The sequence below is a fragment of the Gopherus evgoodei genome, chromosome 1, assembly GCF_007399415.2.
Source record: "Gopherus evgoodei ecotype Sinaloan lineage chromosome 1, rGopEvg1_v1.p, whole genome shotgun sequence".
Classification (NCBI taxonomy): Eukaryota; Metazoa; Chordata; order Testudines; family Testudinidae; genus Gopherus; species Gopherus evgoodei.
This window is the reverse complement of record NC_044322.1, coordinates 17459603-17475546: the sequence shown is the minus strand read 5'-3', so window position 1 is coordinate 17475546 and position 15944 is coordinate 17459603. Positions and strand designations below refer to the sequence as shown.

Sequence of the window (15944 nt, the reverse complement as noted above, 5' to 3'; positions counted from 1 at the left end):
TTGAATGCCTGGAGATGGCAATACTGTTCATTCTATCTACCCAACTTGCCTGCACCTTTTTTCTGAGGGTCTTTACAAATATCAGTGCGTGAGTGCTCAAATCTCCTGGTACATATACTCATTTTACATAGGTGAAACTGAGGCACAGAGAAGCTAACAGACTTGCCCAAGGTCACATAGGAAGTCTGAAACTAGACACTATTTCTGTCTCCCAGTCCATACTTCGCAGCACCAGGCACAGAAGTCAGCAATAGTTTTATGGTTGTGATTTTGTTTCCTTATATCATCTTAGTTTTAGTTGTCCTCTTCCTCTGATTTTAACATTTAACATCCATGAGGAACTTATTCTCTATCTTCCAATATGTAAATTATGGCATTGGCCAAAAATATGTTTTAATTACCATTTTGTTATAAGCTTGTGTAACGCCAACAGACCCCGGTCGTCGGCGGGCAGGATCAAACTGGGGACTTTTGGAGCTTAATGCATGAGTCTCTACCACATGAGCTAAAAACCAACTGCTTGTTAGCTAAAGCTGTAGAGTAGAATCATTTTCTCTCTCTCTAAGTGGTCTTGGTGCCACTAGATGGGACAGAACTCCACACCCAGAAGGTGTGTGATTTACACTTGCAAAACAGGTTTGACTTGAAGTAACTGCTTCATTTGTGTTTTTTTCCCCCCCATACTGCAGATTTTGAGATCAGGGCCGGCTTTAGGCCTATTCCACCAATTCCTCTGAATCGGGCTCCGTGCCTAAGAGGGCCCCGTGCCCCGTGAGAATCCCTTCCCTGGCTAGAGGCACCTTTTTAATTTTTACTCACCCGGCGGCGTCCTGGGTCTTCGGTGGCACTTGGACGGCGAGTGCTTCACTCGCTCCGGGTCTTTGGCGGCACTTTGGCGGTGGGTCCTTCAGTGCCACCGAAGACCTGTAGTGAGTGAAGGACCTGCCGCCAAAGACTCAGAGCACTGCCTGGTGAGTACAAGCCCCACGTGTTTGTTTTTGTTTGTTTGTTTGTTTGTTTGTTTTTAAAGTCATCCCTTCCGGGGCCTCGTCGAAACTGTTCAAATTGGGCCCTACACTTCCTAAAGCCGGCCCTGCTTGAGATGAGCTACTTAAAAAAATTCTGCTCCCCTTCTTCTTAATGCTAGAGCTTATTCTTCCTTGTCTCTTTTGTAGGTGATGTCTGACTACAGCTGCTCCACGTTGGATTAACAGTATTTGCCTGGTCAATGAACTGTTGTGTTATGAAGCAGAGCTGAGAGACTGGCACCTCTGCAACATGTATGTGATCTGAATAATCAGGAATGCAGCACTCTGTTGTGAGAGCCTCTTGCCCGGAGAAGCACGTGCCATTTCTCCTACAAGAGAACAAAGTTAAGGGCCTTTTATCCCACTGACTGTAGCCCAGTCCCAACGGTTGGAGTATTTTTTGAATCCCACAGATCTGGGATTTCTGTCTCCTTTTTTGCACCTTTCACATTGACTCCTGGCCAGCCCCTACCAGGACTTCTAGGATTCTGAAGGCTTCTTTTAAATCTGTTAACAAGATGATTGACCTAAGCTTCCTAACGGAGGAAGAACAAGAGGCAATAATGAAGGTGCTCCAACGGGATGCAGAACTCAAGAGCAAGGAAGAAGAGAGGGTCAGGTAAGAGACTAAAACGATCCCAGCCCACATAGAATCTTTGGCTAGTGCAGGAGGCAGCTACCTGCTTGCAAGGAGGGATAAGCGGAAGGTTGTTTCTTTCCTTTTCTACATTGGGGGGGATCCTGTGGCTGTAGTTGCACCAGCACAAGCCCCTAGTGTAGACAGGCAGTGTTGCTTTCGGCCACAACTTTCATGGACACAGTTTATCCTGGTTTCTAGCAGGAGTAAGCTGTGCTAGTGCAAACAGAAGCTTTATAGTGGCTTTGGACTGCTACCCGGATAGGTAAGTACATCTGTGACTGAAATCCACAGTGTAGATCAGCCCTTAGCTTCCTTTGCGATAGAAGAGTTGCTTGTGTACTGACTATATTGACTATCCAAGTCAGTTCAGGTGCTATGATAATGGTTCCCAGAAAAATGGGACAGGGAATCAAAAATCTGAAAAATTGGAATGTTTTATAAACATGCATTTGTAACTCTTTTCTGAGGTGGGATTTGAATTTCACTGTTTAATTGTTTTTAAATGCAGCTGGTATCTCCAGGATTCCAGCTTTTTCCTTTAGTTGATGTTCCTCAGATACCCACATTTTATTTAAACACTCTGTAATGACAGCAGGGGATGGTGCTCTTCTACCGAGGTCTTTCATGCGAAGCATTCTGAGCGTGTGCATCTCAAATAGGGAGTGAGATGGCAGCCTGCTGCTTTGATGTGTAAGCTGGTTCCCTGTCTTCGGGAGAATAGTGATGCCATAACTGCTGGTCTGCTGCATCAGTCATCAGTTACTCGGCTGAGCTTTGGGTTGTACCGCTGTGTCTGTATGTAGCAAAAACAGTGTAGAGATAGGAAATAAATAAGGATCTGGGATGAGAAACCTTTGTAGAAAGGCTGAATTTGAAAGCCATTACAGAACACATTCCTAACATCATAGAATATCAGGGTTGAAAGGGACTTCAGGAGGTCATCTAATCCAACCCCCTGCTCAAAGCAGGACAAATCCCTATCCTAACAAGGTGTTCTTAAAGGTCCAGTTCTTAGAAGTACCTGAAGGGGAAACTTAAACAGTATTAACTACGTAATTTTGCCTATTGCCTCAGAAATGGATGTTGCTTTTGCATGTAGTGAGTTAGGATGGACATGTTTGTCTGTGCTGTAGATACATCAGCACTAATCAAATCCTGGGGTCGTTTTGCATGATGCATGTCTCTGGGGGTGGGGGGGAAAGGGGTGAATTTGGAATGAAAACCAAATCACACAGGGTTGAATGTGTTCAGGATGGGTTTTGCCCAGGCGCCCAGCCATGAAAGAAGCATCTGGGAAAAGCAGCAATCACTGGAACACCAAATACAACACACTGCTGTTTCTAGTGGTCTGAACGTATCGTATAAGTTTTGATGCATTTGCTTTTGCCCTGTTCAAGATGGTGCGCTTTCATGAGCGTGGCTATATGATAATGTACCCAATAGTATCAGTTGGCCTGTTTCATTGCAGATATGGTTTATATCCTCATTAGAAAACAGTTTCTCGGAAGCCAGGCTGAGGAAACTGGAAGCATATGCCTCGAGTTGTCTGCCCCGATCATGAACCATGACCAATTTAAATTCCTCTTTTTGTAAATAGCTGCCTGGTCTTGGTCTTCAACTAAGTCTGACTTCAGGAACATCTAAATCTGTGACATTTACACAGCCATGAAGAGTTGAGATGAAGAATGTCATGTAAACATTACACCTTGACAAGGTGCTGAGGGGTGATTGTGGGTATATAATGGCAGTATTATACTAATAATTTCTTATACTTCACATGATCTTTGTGCTGCTAGAGAGAAAATCTTACGCCTTGGCTACACTGGCGCTTTACAGCGCTGCAACTTTTTTGCTCGGGGTGTGAAAAAACACACCCCTGAGTGCAGCAAGTTACAGCGCTGCAAAGCACCAGTGTAAACAGTGCCCCAGCGCTGGGAGCGCGGCTCCCAGTGCTGCAAGCTAATCCCCACGGGGAGGTGAAGTATCTGCAGCGCTGGAAGAGCTCTCTCCCAGTGCTGGCGCCGCGACCACACTCGCACTTCAAAGCGCTGCCAGGGGAGCACTCCACGGCAGCGCTTTGGAGTTCGAGTGTAGCCAAGCCCTTAGTGTTGAAAGAACTACGATAGCAATCTAATCTATCCACGATCTGCATATTGTGTGTTCTCTGCATGCTCATTGATTGATAATGTCACAAACACTTCTCAGAGCTGTTAACTCCCTTTCAAAGGAAATAGCTGTAAAATTACACTGGATCCTGCTTGCACAGTTGATCTCTGCTAGCAGCACCCACTGTTGCTGGCCCGGAGCTGTGAAGATGCCCAGAGAAAATATTAAGGTGGTGACAAGCAGGCTGGCCCATGCTTACCCCAACATTCCTTCCCACCTCCCATGGTTCAGTGCACATGAACTACTTGCCTATACTCCTGCACCTTTGGGTAAGATTAAAGAGTGACACCCCCCTACCCCCCAGCCAGCACAGTGGCACTGCAGACACTAGAGCCCCTCCTGCAGCTATTCCTCTGCTGGCTGGAAACACACTAAAGAGTTGGGAATGGAGTGTGTGCTTTCCCCCCGCTCCCCTTTCTGAAGCAAGATATGCGTGGGGAGGGAAGAGGGCATTGTCTCCCCTTCAGAACCAAAAGGGAAGGTGAAGGTCTTTCCACCTTCCAAACCTTAGACTCCATGTGGGAGAAAGTTTTCACCCTCCCACCTTGTCTGTGTGTGCAAGGTGTCCCCCCTCTTTCCTCCATTGCCCCATTTGGGGCTGGGGCACAGGCACATTCCTGCCACCATGGTTGGGAGTGGGGCAGGAGCATGGAGTTGTGAGCTCAGTAAGAGGTCCTAGCAGAGAACTGTCGAAAGGCTCGACACTACTTCTCTAAATATACTATTTATTACTGGAGGGAGGGGAAAGAGGAAGCTAACAAAATTAACCCTCCCCCCATAAGAAACACAATTTGGAGTAAAATTTGAAATCGGTCTCTGCTGTTCCCTGTTCTGGGATAGGGATAGGGAAAGGGATCTTCACAGGGCCAGGGTAGTTGCCACACAGTGTGAGCTGCCCTGGCTGACAGTAAGGTGGGTTAAGGACAGAGCCCTGGTTTGGCTGCAGCGTGATCCCTAACTGCTCCTTACTATTTTGTGGTTCAGCGTAAATACAGCGTAGGGATGTTTCAGTAGATCGTAATGTACAAAAATACGCTGATGTCCTAAGTTCTAGACTGTGATTTGATGAGGTCACCTGTGGTAGAGTGACTGACCGCTGTCACCATGGTGTCTGGAGCAGCAAAATGTGACTGCTTTCACGTTCGGATACCCTGAGTGGCTATGTGCCCATCCTCCCCAGCAGAAGCCTTTGGAATCGCAGGCAATGTTGTCATGGCTTCTGCTCTCATTTGTTTAGTCCTTCTGTAAATGGAGAGGGAGGCTAATGATATGGAAATTCTGATGTGACAGCAGCTCGGTCTGCAACCACTACCCATTGCACAGTGTGCCAGGGCCAAGTCCCTTAATATTTACCTTGGTGTGATGCAACCCTAAGGACTCTTATAACATAAGGATTTACAAAAAAGAAAACACAACCCCAACTGTGGGCCTGATTCTTTCAAGTATCTCACAATCTCAACTCTCCCATAACTTTCAGTGTAAGTTAATCATGCTCAGAACCTTGTAGGAACGGGTCTTTTATCCCAGTCTTCCAGTGACTGACTTTTCATTTCATTGCTCCAACAGGTCAGATTCTTTGTACTGAAATTTCAGGGTTGGTGGGAAGAGTGTATGTGGAGTGCTGACTAGCAGGGTGGATTTGTTTTAAATCAAGTCGATGTAAATTAAATCACTAGTCAGGAAGATTTGATTTAATCATGGATTTCTGCATAAAAGTGCATTCTTGTTGGTTGTTATAAGCTTAATGCATGTTCTTCACAACTCAGAGATAGATGTAGGTTTCATTTTTAGAAAGTAAACACTATACATTTTTTAAGTGATTTATTTTAAAAACTTTTCAGATTAGTTTTACAGCTATATCAGAAAATGAATGATTGTTTGATTATTTCGTTTACCAGAGGTAATTGAAGCAGATAGTTCACCTCCCAATGATTCATAAAAATCTCCAATTCAACAGGTTAATCAATATTTGGAGGATTTTCTTGCCATGCTGTGTTAGGAGGAGAACATCACCAGACAGACATTTTAAATTGTTTTAGTTAACTAAAACAACAGCGTTATGTATTCTGGATTTTTTTTCTTCAACAGCAAGCATAATATTTTAACAAAACAAGCATATTAATTTTTGAATGTAGTTTAACATTTAAAGTTTTTTAAAATCAGGTTTGTTTCTGTTAAAATTGTTAACTAAAATAGTTAAATATTAAAAAAAATAAAAATTAAATAGACTATGTCAGCCAAGTCAACATGAGACACGTAAAATATTGGCTTCTGCAGCTGACTCATAGACTCCAGGACTGGAAGGGACCTCGAGAGGTCATCGAGTCCAGTCCCCTGCCCTCATGGCAGGACCAAATATTGTCTAGACCATCCCTAATATACATTTATCTAACCTACTCTTAAATATCTCCAGAGATGGAGATTCCACAACTTCCCTAGGCAATCTATTCCAGTGTTTAACTACCCTGACAGTTAGGAACTTTTTCCTAATGTCCAACCTAAATCTCTCTTGCTGCAGTTTAAGCCCATTGCTTCTTGTTCTACCATTGGAGGCCAAGGTGAACAAGTTTTCTCCCTCCTCCTGATGACACCCTTTTAGATACCTGAAAACTGCTATCATGTCCCCTCTCAGTCTTCTCTTTTCCAAACTAAACAAACCCAATTCCTTCAGCCTTCCTTCATAGGTCATGTTCTCAAGACCTTTAATCATTCTTGTTGCTCTTCTCTGGACCCTCTCCAATTTCTCCACATCTTTCTTGAAATGTGATGCCCAGAACTGGACACAATACTCCAGCTGAGGCCTGACCAGCGCAGAGTAAAGCGGAAGAATGACTTCTCGTGTCTTGTTCACAACACACCTGTTAATGCATCCCAGAATCATGTTTGCTTTTTTTGCAACAGTATCACACTGTTCACTCATATTAAGCTTGTGGTCCACTATGACCCCTAGATCTCTTTCTGCCATACTCCTTCCTAGACAGTCTCTTCCCATTCTGTATGTGTGAAACTGATTGTTCCTTCCTAAGTGGAGCACTTTGCATTTATCTTTATTGAACTTCATCCTGTTTACCTCAGACCATTTCTCCAATTTGTCCAGATCATTTTGAATTTTGACCCTGTCCTCCAAAGCAGTTGCAATCCCTCCCAGTTTGGTATCGTCCGCAAACTTAATAAGCGTACTTTCTATGCCAACATCTAAATCGTTGATGAAGATATTGAACAGAACCGGTCCCAAAACAGACCCCTGCGGAACCCCACTTGTTATACCTTTCCAGCAGGATTGGGAGCCATTAACAACTACTCTCTGAGTACGGTTATCCAGCCAGTTATGCACCCACCTTATAGTAGCCCCATCTAAATTGTACTTTCCTAGCTTATCTATAAGAATATCATGCGAGACCGTATCAGTCATCTTCACCTTCATTTTCCTGTTTGTTCATAATCCGTAAAAGAAAAACAAGCTTTCCTGCTTTTTCAGGTTCCAAACGATTTCTCAATTTGGAATGAATTAGTCCAAAGGAAGAAAATATTCTTTTTACCCTGGCAGAAGAAGCTACTGCTGTTAAAAGTGAGATTATTACTTCAACAGTCTCTGAATCCAAGTGCTTAAGTGACTTCCATCAGTTCATGGTGTGACTTTTTTTTAAAACATCAGCAAACATATGTTTCTTGAATGGTTCAACTTTAGCTCTGAAGTTTATTATAGTTGGCATTATGGAGGGATGATTGCTGGATGTCCATGTCGTAGCCAATTCCTCTTCTTCAGGAGTTAAGGTTTGACCCTGGTACCGAGTATTGAGAATATTTGCAAGAAAATGAGCTAGAGATGGTGCTTGTCTCATTCGTTTTTTTTAATACTTGTAATTTAACTGTCATTGCATATTTCTCTTTTTAAGATCTCACTCAATTCCTTCCAAATTTCAACAGTGTCAGCAATAAAACAACTATTTCCCTGAATTTTGTTCAAGGCTGCAGAAATAGGTGTCAGGGTACTGAGCATGCATTGAACATTTCTTTTAAGCCCAATATTGAGAACTTTGGCTGTGACAGTGCCATCTATTTTTTTAACAGTTTTGCTCACAAACTGTCATCAGATTAGGCCACGTCTTGATATCGTGCTCAGAACGGTCCACTACTGAGTTCCATTGCACATCTTGTGGGAGAGTTAACTTTCTTCCTCCCACTTTTTTCAGAGCAGCTGCAACCGTATATTATTAGCTTGGGACTCTCTTCACTCTTTCTTCTAAATAATTTCTTCTCATCTTGGATACATTTGCAGCACTGTCTGTGACCAAGATGCATACTAGACATGTGAATTTTTTTTCACAGTTTGTTATAGCTTTTACTGATAATACTTGTAAATATTTTGCTGTGTGTATTTCCTGGTATATCAATTGTTTCTGTAAGGAAGACATTCCCTTCTTCTGTTATCACACAAGCACATACTACAGGATCGTTGGGGACATTGCTCCACCCATCAAGACTCAGGTTAACAATTTTACCCTATATACCTTTTGCACACTGCTCAATTTCTCTTTCATACAGTTTATCCAGCAATTTGCCTGTGACATCTGCTCTGTTCGTGGACTGTATCCTGGTCTTAATGACTGAACCATGTTAATGAAGTGTGGGTTCTTAATCATACAGAAAGGAGAGTTTGTTGCATAAACAAATGGGGCAATTTTTTCATCAATTACCTGTTTTTGTAATTTGCCAGTTCTTATCACAAACGTATCTACGGTTGTTTCTGGATGATGGAGATTTTTTTTTCCCCCTTTTTGCTACAGGTGGCTATGTGACATATGTAATGTGACTGAAACACTATCGTTGGCAGATAACTCTGAAACTATAGAAAATGATGGTAATCTTGAAGGTGGATAGTCTTCAGAATCCTATATGTTGAAGATGGATTCTCCTGACCAAAATAAGTCAATGCAATTATTTAATAATTATTACCATTAGATTCACTGAGACTCAGTACTACTTTAAAGGTGAAATTGTAAAAGGAAGATCTACCTATTTCAGCTATTTATTTTTTATCACAACTGCATCTAAAATGGTAGTACCATAGAGCAATGCTTCTCAAAGTTGGGCTGCCGTTTGTTCAGGGAAAGCCCCTGGCAGTCCGGGCCGGTTTGTTCTTCTTCGAGTGATTGCTCACATCCATTCCAGTTAGGTGTGCGCGCCGCGCGTGCACGTTCGTCGGAAACTTTTTACCCTAGCAACTCCAGTGGGCCGGCAGGTCGCCCCCTGGAGTGGCGCCGCCATGGCGCCCAATATATATCCCTGCCGGCCCGCCCGCTCCTCAGTTCCTTCTTACCGCCGTGTCGGTCGTTGGAACTGTGGAGCGCGGCATAGCTGTCCTCCACGTCCCTAGCTCTCCTAGTTTCTATCGCTTGTTTATCGCTTATCTCTAGTTCTATATAGTTGTTAATTAGTATTGTTAAGTAGATAGTTTAGTAAATAGCTGTTAAGTAGTTTCTTGCCGGGGGCTTAGCCCTTCCCGGCACCGGGCGCCAGGCTCATGCCTGTTTCGCCAGGCTTCAAGCAGTGTGCGGCCTGCAAGAAGCCCATGCCTACCAGCGATCCCCACGAAGCGTGCCTGAAGTGCCTCGGGGAATCGCACAGATCTGACAAGTGCCGCATCTGTAAGGCTTTTAAGCCGAGGACAAAAAAGGAGAGGGATCAGAGGCTCCGAACTCTCCTAATGGAGGCGGCACTTGACCCGTCGACTTCGCAGACCGTGGTTTCGGCACCGGCACCGGATCGCTCCGGCACCGAGAAGACTCCTCGGCACCGACCCTCTCCGGCACCGGAATCAGTGCCTAGGCCGTCGAAGTCTAATACTCCGGCCAGGCAGACCCGGCTTGAACGCCCGGCCTCGACATCGGCCGCGGCACCGTCAGCACCGTTGACTCCGGGCCCGGCGGGTCTGTTGAGTCCGGTGCCGCCGAGCTCCCCCATGAGATCTGGGGTTGAGATAATGGTCCCATCCACACCGGAGACCTTCGCCTCGGCTCGGGACCTTATTGCCCTGACGGAGCCTACTCGGCTGCCACCCCCGGTTCCTCCGGTGCGGGTCACGTCCAGAGGCAAGCCCATGATGTCGGCACCGCCCACGGACAGTCGTTCGCCATCCAGGCCCCGACGTCTTGGGCGCTCCAGATCCCGACGCCGCTCGCAGTCCCAGCACCGCTCCCCTCAGCGGTACCGGTCGCACTCGCGGCACCGGTCGGCATCGAGACGGTCGCGGTCAGGCTCCAGTCGACACCGGCACCGCGACTCCAGGAGCAGGTCCCGACGCTACTCGCCGCACCGGTCGACCTCCCGGCACCGAGCTGGTGGCAGGTCCCGGTCCCGATCTCGCTCGACCTCCCGGCACCGAGCTGGTGGCAGGTCCCGGTCCCGGTCGATCTCCCGGCACCGAGCTGGTAGTAGGTCCCGGTCCCGAAGCGGCGCCCGGCACCGTGACAGATCCCGGTCCCGAAGCAGCGCCCGGCACCGTGACAGATCCCGGTCCCGAAGCAGCGCCCGGCACCGTGACAGATCCCGGTCCCGAAGCAGCGCCCGGCACCGTGACAGATCCCGGTCCCGGTCCCGGCACCGTTATGACTCCCGGCACCGGTCCCCGGCACCGAGACGATCCTCCGTGCCGGCCCGCGCAGACCCGTACCATCCAGGGTCGGCCCCGCCGTGGCCCTCCAGGCAGCCGTCCGTGTCCTCCCAGACGGACAGCGGCTATGCGCTGGGCACCGACCGGCAGGCGGCGCTGTTTGCTGATCCGCCGCTGCAGGACCAAGGCCCCCCACAGTGGGGATTCTGGACACCCTGGGCGTACCATCAGGCCCAGGGCCCCCAGCAGCTCCCTGCTAGGCCGGCGACTGCGGAGCGTAGGGCCCCTGAAGCCTCTTTGTCTCGCCCCCCTCCCTCCCCGGAAGGGGACGAAGGGTCCAAACAGCAGGACTCCGCTGCGGCTCCGGAGACAGAGGCGAGGGCTGAGGAAGACCCTCAGTTGGACACTATTGTGCCTGGGGTCTCATCATCCTCCTCCCCGGATGAGGCGGTGGCGGGTACCTCCTCCAACAGTCCCCCCCCGCTGGATCTCAGGGCGCACCAGGACCTCCTCAGGCGATTGGCTCAAAACCTGAGTCTGCAGGCAGAGGAGGTCTCGGAGATAGAGGACCCAATTGTTACCATCCTCTCTTCCGATGCTCCCACCAGGGTCGCCCTGCCGTTTATACGGACCATTCAGGCCAATGCCAATACTATCTGGCAGTCCCCGGCCTCCATCCCTCCGACAGCGAAAGGAGTCGAGAGGAAGTACATGGCCCCTTCTAAGGGGTACGAATATTTACATGTTCACCCGACTCCCGGTTCACTGGTAGTGCAATCGGTGAACGATAGGGAGCGTCACGGCCAGGAGGCTCCGGCCCCCAAATCCAGAGAAGCCAGGCGGATGGACCTCCTTGGCCGTAAGGTGTATTCGGCTGGGGCGCTGCAGCTCAGGGTCTCTAACCAACAGGCCCTGCTGAGCAGATACGCCTTTAACTCCTGGGTGGCAGTGGACAAATTTAAGGAGCTGCTGCCACAGGATGCTCGCCAAGAGTTCACGGCCATCTTGGACGAAGGCAAGAAGGTCGCGCGCACGGCCTTGCAAGCCTCCTTGGACGCTGCGGACTCGGCTGCCCGTACCCTCGCGTCAGGAGTTACGATGCGTCGCATCTCCTGGCTGCAGGTTTCCGGCCTTCCGCCAGAGCTCCAGCACACGATACAGGACCTTCCTTTCGAAGGCCAGGGCCTGTTTTCCGATAAGACAGACCCCAGACTTAAGAGTTTAAAGGACAACCGGGTCATTGCGCGGTCCCTCGGGATGCACACCCCCGTGACACAGCGTAGACCCTTTAGGCCGCAGCAACAGCAGCACCGTCGGCCGTTTTCCCAGTTCCGCCAGCGGCAGGACCCTTACAGGCGCCGCGGCAGGAACGGGAGGCGCAGGCAGTCGGGGAACCAAGGGGGGCAGAACCAAGGCTCCTCAAAACCCCCGCCTGGTCCTAAGCCTTCATTTTGAAGGTGCGCTCGAGGGCGCAGTAACAGTTTCCCCTACGGATCCTTCCCCTCCGTTTTCCAACCGCCTTTCGTTTTTCCTCCCGGCATGGTCCCAAATAACATCGGACCGCTGGGTCTTGAGCGTGGTGCAGACGGGGTACCGCCTGCAGTTTGTTTCGTTCCCTCCTTCCCGCCCTCCTTCCTCGTCCCTCTTCAGGAACCCCTCTCACGAGCAATTCCTTCGGCAGGAGGTGCGGACGCTCCTCAGCAAAGGAGCTATAGAGGCGGTTCCCGAAAACGAGAAAGGCAAGGGGTTTTATTCCCGCTATTTTCTGATCCCCAAGGCCAAGGGGGGCCTCAGGCCTATCCTCGACCTGCGAGAACTCAACAAATACCTCGTGAAGTTGAAGTTCCGCATGGTATCCCTGGGGACCATTATTCCATCCCTGGATCCGGGAGACTGGTACGCCGCCCTCGACATGCAGGACGCGTATTTCCACGTTGCCATTTGGCCACGCCACAGACGCTTCCTCCGCTTCGTTGTGGGGGCTCGTCATTATCAATTTGCGGTCCTCCCGTTTGGCCTGTCCACGGCCCCGAGGGTGTTTACAAAATGCATGGCAGTTGTCGTGGCGCATCTTCGGCGCAACCGTGTCCACGTGTTCCCTTATCTGGACGATTGGTTGATTCGGGGCACGTCGGAACAGCAGGTGTACAGCCATGTCCGCGTGATCACCGGCATGTTTGCGAGTCTGGGCCTCTTGATAAACACAGACAAGTCCACCCTGAGGCCCACTCAGAAGGTGGAATTTATCGGGGCCGTCCTGGACGCCACTGTGGGCAGGGCCTCGCTGCCTCGGCAGCGGTTCCAGACCATGGCGGCGATCGTTCAACGCTTGCGGTCAGCCCCGTTGACGTCAGTGAGGACATGTCTAACCCTGTTAGGCCACATGGCGGCGTGCACTTTTGTGACCGACTACGCTCGGCTCCGCATGAGGCCTCTCCAGCTGTGGCTTATCAGTCATTACAGACCAAGGCAACCGCTAGACATGTTAATCACAGTCCCCCAGAAGGTCTTAGATTCCCTCGGCTGGTGGGTGGACCAGTCCGTATTGTGTGCGGGTCTTCCCTTTCACCCGTCTCAGCCCTCGGTATCCCTGACAACGGATGCCTCAGATCTAGGCTGGGGGGCCCACCTAGGGACCCTGCGGACGCAGGGCCTATGGTCCCAGGAGAAGGTGGGGCTACATATCAACATGAGGGAGTTGAGAGCGGTCCGCCTTGCTTGCCAAACGTTTTGTCATCAGCTTCAGGGTCGTTGTGTAGCCGTGTTCACGGACAACACGACGACCATGTATTATATCAACAAGCAGGGCGGCACCAGGTCCTCCTCCCTGTGCCTCGAGGCGATACGACTCTGGGACTTTTGCGTAGCCCACTCCATTCACCTCAGGGCTTCCTTCCTTCCCGGAGTACGGAACACGCTGGCGGATCGATTGAGCAGATCCTTCCTGTCACACGAGTGGTCCCTTCGACCGGACGTCGCTCTCTCCATTTTCCGGAGGTGGGGTTATCCCCGGGTGGACCTCTTTGCGTCCAAGGGGAACAGGAAGTGCCAAGCGTTCTGCTCCTTTCAGGGCAGGGAGCCGGGGTCGATAGCGGATGCCTTCCTCATCCAGTGGGCGACCCACCTGTACTATGCGTTTCCTCCGTTCCCTCTGGTTCACAAGGTCCTCCTGAAGGTGCGCAGAGACAGGGCTCGTGTGATCATGGTGGCCCCGGCATGGCCCAGACAGCACTGGTACACCATGCTGCTAGACTTGGCCGTAGCCGACCCAGTTCCCCTGCCCCTTCATCCGGACCTGATTACCCAGGACCACGGGTCCCTCTGTCACCCAGACCTGCAGTCGCTGCACCTAGCGGCGTGGCTCCTGCGTGGCTAACTGGTTCCGAGCTGCGCTGCTCCACGCCTGTGAGAGAGGTGCTCTTGAGCAGCAGGAAACCATCCACAAGAGCCACATATTCGGCGAAATGGAAACGCTTCTCCTGTTGGTGCGTAGAGAGAAATCTCCGCCCTATGGAAGTTTCGGTATCCGAAATCTTAGATTATGTTTGGTCCCTCAAAGAACATGGTCTGGCCTTATCGTCGTTGCGAGTCCATCTGGCAGCTATCTCCACCTTTCACCCGGGTGCGGACGGTCGCTCCGTTTTTTCTCACCCGACGGTGTCGAGATTCCTTAAGGGGCTGGAACGGTTATTCCCTAACGTCCGTCCCCCTGCTCCAACCTGGGATCTTAACCTGGTGTTGTCCCGGCTCATGGGGCCCCCCTTTGAGCCGTTAGCTACTTGCTCCCTGCTTTACCTCTCTTGGAAGGCTGCCTTTCTAGTAGCTATCACCTCAGCTAGACGGGTGTCGGAACTCCGAGCCCTTGTGGTGGACCCCCCATACACGGTCTTCCACAAAGACAAGGTGCAGCTTAGACCACACCCTGCCTTTCTACCCAAGGTGGTCTCAGCCTTCCACGTCAACCAAGAGATTTTCCTCCCGGTTTTTTTCCCAAAACCTCACTCCTCAGGCAGGGAGCAGCAGCTCCACTCGCTGGATGTCCGTAGAGCTCTCGCGTTCTACATAGAGAGGACCAAACCCTTCCGCAAATCCCCCCAGCTTTTCGTGGCGGTAGCGGACCGTATGAAAGGGCTTCCTATCTCCTCCCAGAGGTTATCCTCGTGGGTTACGTCCTGTATCAGGACCTGTTATGACTTGGCCCATGTCCCTACGGGCCGTGTGACTGCGCATTCTACCAGGGCGCAGGCGTCGTCGCTGGCTTTCCTGGCCCGTGTGCCCATCCAGGAAATCTGTCGGGCAGCGACCTGGTCATCGGTCCACACCTTTGCTTCCCACTACGCCCTGGTCCAGCAGTCGAGAGAGGATGCGGCCTTCGGAACTGCAGTGCTCCATGCCGCGACTTCTCACTCCGACCCCACCGCCTAGGTATGGCTTGGGAGTCACCTAACTGGAATGGATGTGAGCAATCACTCGAAGAAGAAAAGACGGTTACTCACCTTTGTAACTGTTGTTCTTCGAGATGTGTTGCTCACATCCATTCCACACCCGCCCTCCTTCCCCACTGTCGGAGTCGCCGGCAAGAAGGAACTGAGGAGCGGGCGGGCCGGCAGGGATATATATTGGGCGCCATGGCGGCGCCACTCCAGGGGGCGACCTGCCGGCCCACTGGAGTTGCTAGGGTAAAAAGTTTCCGACGAACGTGCACGCGCGGCGCGCACACCTAACTGGAATGGATGTGAGCAACACATCTCGAAGAACAACAGTTACAAAGGTGAGTAACCGTCTTTTTACCTGCCGCGTCCGCAGGTTCAGCCTATGGGGGCTGTGGGAAGCAGCGCGGCCGAGGGATGTGCTGGCCGCCCTTCCCGCAGCCCCCATTGGCCTGGAGAGTGAACCGCAGCCAGTGGGAGCCATGATTACCTGCCGCATCCGCAGATTCGGCCAAACAAACTGGCCCAGACCGCCAGGGGCTTTCCCTGAACAAGCGGCAGCCCAACTTTGAGAAGCACTGCCAGAGAGTAACAACTGTATTTTTTGCTCAAACCTGAGAATAGTCAAGAAGGAAGCTAGGCAGTCCTTAAGAAAGAAATACGAAATAAAAAAGTTTACCAACCTGAAGATCCTGCATGTTCAGACATGTTCCTTTCATCATCTTCAACGCAGCTTCCTTCTGAGAAGGAACACTTCTCATGATGATGTTTCATTTGGACAACTGGGCCTTGTATTTCTTTGTTGCACTGTTTGCATGCCTGTCTAACCCACAGGTAGAGGAACTTCATTAAAATATTTCCAAACTGGGTCTCCTTTACGGACTGCTGCCATTATAGGTTTTCCCTTCTAATGAGAGAATGGTATGGTAGCAGGGCCGGCTCTCGCTTTTTTGCCGCCCCAAGCAAAAAAAAAAAACAGGACGGGGCTACTGGGGCAGCAAAGTAGAGGAAAAAACAGCGCGGCTGGAGCGGCAAAATGGGTAGTGGGGAGGGAACAATGGCGCAGC

The 15944-nt window shown here is 50.2% G+C and overlaps 1 protein-coding gene across 9 annotated transcripts in view; it reads left to right on the top strand.

Moving 5' to 3' along the window:
* Positions 1 to 1175: 1175 nt before the first annotated feature.
* The window catches only part of SYTL2 (synaptotagmin like 2), a 64833-nt gene continuing 50064 nt past the window's right edge, over positions 1176 to 15944 (top strand). For all 9 annotated transcript variants that reach the window (XM_030558706.1, XM_030558699.1, XM_030558690.1 and 6 more), the window contains exon 1: positions 1176 to 1647. In XM_030558706.1, the coding sequence (XP_030414566.1) occupies positions 1547 to 1647 (101 nt within the window). In that variant the 5' untranslated portion in view covers positions 1176 to 1546. The remainder of the gene's footprint in view (positions 1648 to 15944) is intronic.